General features: G+C 31.1%; 1 protein-coding gene across 1 annotated transcript in view; it reads right to left on the reverse strand.

Moving 5' to 3' along the window:
* Nucleotides 1-3142, reverse strand: part of LOC119568183 (UNC93-like protein) — a gene marked incomplete in the record, with an annotated part of 24276 nt that extends 21134 nt beyond the window's left edge. The window contains 1 exon segment of the mRNA XM_037916597.1: nucleotides 2852-3142. Coding sequence (XP_037772525.1) covers nucleotides 2852-3127 — 276 coding nt within the window.
* Between the last annotated feature and the right edge of the window lie 3157 nt (nucleotides 3143-6299).

Raw genomic sequence — 6299 nt, forward strand, 5'->3', positions numbered from 1 at the left:
ATATATATATATATATATATATATATATATATATATATATATATATATAACTAAATTAATAATAATTAGACGCATAAATAAAGAGTCCTCGAGATCGCTGCAATAAATAAATGAATAGATAAATAAAAATATAAGTAAAAATAAAAGATAAATAAAATCAAAAGCTCTCAAGAAGAGTGCCTGACATCACTAAAAACTTACTACAAATCACAAATAATTAACCGGCGTAAACTCTTTTAACAAAAAAAAAAAAAAAAAAAAAAAAAAAACACCGAACTTAAAAATAAACACAAACGCACACATACTCCCCCAAACACAAACAAATACACCAACCGATATTTGTGTTTAATCATTAAAAATGTATCTCTTTCTTTTGAACGAACTCACTCCAAATGTATCTTTTTCTTTTCAACGAACTCACTACAAATGTATCTCTTTCTTTTGAACAAACACTACAAATGTATCTCTCTCTTTTGTACAAACTCACTACAAATGTATCTCTCTCTCTTGAACGAATTCACTACAAATGTATCTCTTTTGAACAAACACTACAAATGTATCTCTCTCTCTTGAACAAACTCACTACAAATGTATCTCTCTCTTTTGAACAAACTCACTACAAATGTATCTCTCTCTCTTGAACAAACTCACTACAAATCGCAAATAATAACACCCAAGTAAAGTTTTCCAAGTGTTCAGCATCACCACAGAACACGTACACCCCCCCACCCACCCACCCCTTTCCACCAAGTAAAGTCTGCAAAGGAGAGTCTTCAGCGAGAGAATACTCACTCACTAACATACATACATACTTACACAAATACTTTGCAGCACCGTTAAGTCGGGCGGGTTTTCCCCCCTCCCCCCCTCTCCTCCCCTCCCCCTGCCCCCTTACCTCCTCATACCCCACCCCCCCTCACCCCCTCCTTTGACTCAAGGTCAGCCAGGTACTCAGGATGTAATATGACTTTTGCCGCGTGGAGACTTGGCGTTTTCAAAGCTTCCCTCTGTCTTTGTTCGTGCATTGGTCGGTTATCTTGGGTTGTTAGAACGGTGGGTTGTTAGGATGATGGGTTGTTAGGGTGATGAGTTGTTAGGATTATGGGTTGTTAGAATGCTTGGCTGTTAAGATTATGGGTTGTTATCTTCGGTTGTTAGAACAGTGGATTGTTAGAATGATGGGTTATTAGTATTATGGGTTGGAAGGGTTTTTGTTGCAGAATGGTAGATTGTTATCTTGGGTTGTTAGAATGATTGTCTTTGTTGGCTGAATGTTCAAATGGTTGTTGAAATGGTTATCTCGGTCGGTTGGTTATTAAAATAACTATCTTATTTAGTCGGTTGTTAGTAATGGGTTGTTATCACTGTTGTTTGTCAGAATGGTTGTATTATTTGGTTGGTATTTACGAAGGTTTGCTAACTTATTTGGTTGGCTATTAGGAAAGATTGTTATCATTTTTGTCTGTTATTAAATATCGATGGGTCTTTACCATGGTTGTTGTCTCGTATGGCTGGTTGTTATGAGGGTTGTTATCTTAATGAATGGTTGTTAGAACTGCTTATTGTCTGATCATATTGATTGTTACGTTAGTTATATGGTGTTTCCAGGCTTGTTGGTGTCTCTAGATCGTTAACAAGAAGGTTATTATATTTAAGTTGTTATAAGGATGGTTATTATTATAATTGGTCGATTTTTTTCTGGTGGGAGGGTTATAGTGCATGTATTATTGTTGTTGTTATTTTTGTTTATTATTGTATGTTTTTCCTTTGTATGTATTTCTGTGTCTAAAATGCATGTCATATTGTTTTTTTTTTTTTTTTTACTTATGTTTCATATGCAAATCTAAAACCTAGTGATGATAATATTATCAACAATAATATTAATAGCAATAATAATCATGACGATATCAATTACATTAACAATAATAATAATAACATGAATTATAATAGTAATTGCAATGATAGTAATACGAATTACAACGGCAGCAATACTAACAACAAAAACAACAACAACGATAATGATAATAAATTAGTAACTAAAGGAATAAACGATATTTTCCAAAATGCGAAAGAAATTTAATCAAGATGCACAGTACACCTGTTGGCATCGCTAATTACACTCACCTGTGGCCACGCTCTGATAAATAAAGTTTCACTAATCTGATGATTTCTCTCCCTCTGATTCACGAAGGTCTTTTGATAATTATCTATCATAAATGTGTTTTTTTTATTCGCTTGAAATGCAAAATGTTGAGGGTTTATGTTCACTGTCTTATAAAAAAGTAAATAATAATAGTAATAATAATAATAATAACAATAATGATAATAACTTATGTTTATTAATAAAGGAATACGAAGAAACTGCATTTGTCTACATTCGTCTGTATTCGAGCATTTTTTTTTCTTATTTCTATTACGTTCGTTTATAATTTTTCTTGAGAGTTTAACGCGACTAACGGGTCTGAGCATCCTGCAAGGGGATACATGCGTACCTCTTTTTTTCACGTCTGTAGTCAGGTACTAGGAAAACGCCTTTTATTATTATTATCATTATTATTCTAAACAACTTCCTTCTCCACGGAAATATTTTACGTCTGAAATCCCAATGTTTGGAAAAAAAATGTATCTCGTTTTTTTTTTAACAAATTCTTTCTTCACCAAATCATTCTACGTCTGAACTCCCAGGTACGAAAATGTATCTCATTCTATTAACAACTTCCTTCTCCACTAAAATATCTATCAGTTTACCAACAACTCACACACTCCCCTCCAAAGAAAAAAAGAAAGAAAAGAAAAGACACATATACATAAAAATCATAACAAATATATCCACAATATACCTCAAACTCACTGTCGACAAGTCCTTCTTCCACCTACTCAACACCCAACTTAAGTCAGCAGTACTTGAGTATATACACAAATCAAATTTTCTCGTGTCAGATCTCCGATGAGTAAAACCTGCTCGAACGGAAGCTTCACTTGAACTAATCGTCGAGAACAAACTTTTGGAGAAGAACACCTGAGCGACCCGCCCACATTCTTGCCAGACGCCGCCAGAGAGGAAAGAAGGTATTGACGTCACACTCCCGTTCTTCCGAAAGGCGTAGTGGTGGTAATAACGTTCCATTTCGTGTGTTTAATTTGTCGGTGTGTTCTTGTGATTTCCTGGGAAGTGACAGGGTTAAGGGAATTTTGTTGTTGGGTATGTCCGTGTACTCTGTGTGAATTATGTCTGTAGTTGTTTTTTTTTTATTGTCTATCTTTGTGTGTAAATAGTTTGTATGTATATGCCAAGTTGTTTATTAATCTGTCTTTGATTGTGTGTATGTGTCTTGATAAACGTACGTGTGTGGTATTGTGTCCATGGGTATTTCTACTTGATGTATCTGCTATCAGTAACTACGATATCAAGACTTGGAGAAAACAACGTATACCAGGAAAATAATGAAAAGTTAATCATCGGAATCAATAATTTAATCAAACTTTCGTAGACTTTCATGTAGAAGAAATTGTGTAATGTGTAAGAGGAAAGTTTCAAAATGTCAACTTGAACGTATTTTTTCCGCTAAATAATTTTTCGCCTAATAATCTGAGTATCAATAATGGCGTTCACACTTTATGCGCTATTTAAGCAATTCAAGATTTTGATTAAGGAGAGCTGGGAAAGTATTTGTAGAATGATGTCACTAATTGCGTAAGTGAAATATACCTGCTCGGAGATTATGTGGAATTAGCAGATGACAGACAAATAAAAAGATAAACAGACAGAAAGAGAGAGAGAGAGAGAAACAGATGTAGAAACAGAGACATGCAGACAGAGAGAGATGGAGAGAGAGAGACCAACAGATAGATACATAGAAAGATAGACATGTAGACAGACAAAGAGAGAGAGAGAGAGAGAGAGAGAGAGAGAGAGAGAGAGAGAGGGCGAGATACATTCAGACAGAAAGAGAGGCAAACAAACAGAAAGACAAGCGAGATCGAGAAGGATAGAGATAGATAGACAGACAAGCAGTGGGAGCGAGAGGAAGAGAGACAAACTGACAAACAGCGAGGGCGAGAGTAAAGAGAGACGGATGCAAATAGAGAGACGGATTTCTGTGATATTTCACGTAATATAAACTTTATCATAAGATCACGGAGTTCAAGTATGTTTCCATTTTTTTTTTTTGAAATATAAATATCCCACTGTTTTTCTTTTTATCATTATCTTTACTTAACTGTTAAGATTACCTTCCTATGCTGTAAGTGCAGTGTATCTTTCTGTTGGGATATTCATTATTAGCGATAATAGTTGAAAGAGTACGATGAAATAGTGATACGTAATTTATAAAGCATTTAGTACCAGATGATAGTAACGATAATGATGATAATGATAATGAAGATATTAGTAGTGACAATAATGATATTGATAATGAGGATACTATGAAAACTACCTTCTAATAGTGATGACAATAGTAATCATAATGAATATAGCAATAATGATAATGATTGTAGTAATGATAGCGATGATAATGAAAATAACAATGGCAAAGATAATCATAAAGGTAATAGTGATAACAATAATGGTAATAATAATGATAACAGCAATGGTAATTATTTAAAAAGTGATAACAGTGGTATTAATAATCAGGCAGATTTTATTACAAAAACAATACAATATATGATTTATCAGGCATTTTACTGTATATTCTACATTGCTACAGTGAAGGAAACAATAATTTGTCAACATTATTAGTGCAATAGTAATAAAATGATGAATTATTTATATAAAATAGTTCATTGAAAAGAAATATACGATAACATTTTACAACTGCAAAAAAGTATTATTTCATTTCTAAGAGAAATTCCATCGCAAATACAGCAGTAATTCAGATCTGATCAGATTATCTTCCAACAGAGGAAGGCGCTGCATTATACATATAAAACTACTTTTGGAACAAGGAAAAATATACCTCATCATTTATCAGAGAAATTTAATTGAGCAGAAAAGAAAATATATATTTATCAAACATTTATAACGGCAACAGAGAAATAAATTCCATTTTGCATCAGAAAAATATGGCATTATTTAATGTAGAAATTCCATAGCAACAGGAGAAATTCAGTGAAGCATTTATTAGAATACTTATATATATATATATATATATATATATATATATATATATATATATATATATATATATATATATATATATATATATCAAGAGAGGAAAAAAGGAACACATTTTCCCATTTTTCCCAAGCAGTTAGAAAAATGCTGATTCATCAAAGTATATTATATTGAAAGGAAATATAAAAGCACTGTCCCTTTTCGTCTTGTAGATAATGCAAGATGCCTCGAACATCTTTTGCAATACCTGACCTGTGCAAGTTGCAACGAATCCTTTCTTTCAACTCAAGGCTAGAGAATTCTTTTCCTAGAATTCTTGGCCGTTTTATAATCCTCTGTGATTTTCTAGTTAATTTCGTGTGAATTATATACGTGTATGTATATATATATATTGAATTAATATATATATATATATATATATATATATATATATATATATATATATATATATATATTAGATATACCTTTGATATATATATATATATATATATATATATGTATATATATATATATATATATATATATATATATATATATATATAGTATATATATATATATATATATATATATATATATATTATATATATATATATATATATATGACAAGAGATTCTCTATTACTTCATGATCATTATCTCGGTTTACGTTGAAAGAATCGAGTCTCGTTTCATTCGGTGATACTATTTAGAAATAATTGTTAGTGACTTCCTAATTTTATTATTTCTTATATTAAAAAAAAGATTATTGGGGTCATTTTTTATGTATTTTTATATCCGTTTCGGAAATATATTCGTCATTATATAGTTTCAAATTTTACTTAATCATTAACTAATGTAGGTTTTAGGTATATGTATATCGCTTAGTAATATAGATATGCATATATATATATATATATATATATATATATATATATATATATATATATATATATATATATATATATATATATATATGGTGGGGATACTGTGTGTGTATATATATACATATACATACACTATGTGTGTATATATGTATATGTATATATGCATACATACATGTGTGTGTGTGTGTACTATGTGTGTATATATATGTATATATAAAAAATATATATACACATACATATATATACTCACACATATACACACGCGCGTGCGCGAATGGCAAAACACTACCGTGTTGATACTATAGTAGAAAAACTCACAATGCA

This window comes from Penaeus monodon, chromosome 43, assembly GCF_015228065.2.
Source record: "Penaeus monodon isolate SGIC_2016 chromosome 43, NSTDA_Pmon_1, whole genome shotgun sequence".
Lineage (NCBI taxonomy): Eukaryota > Metazoa > Arthropoda > Malacostraca > Decapoda > Penaeidae > Penaeus > Penaeus monodon.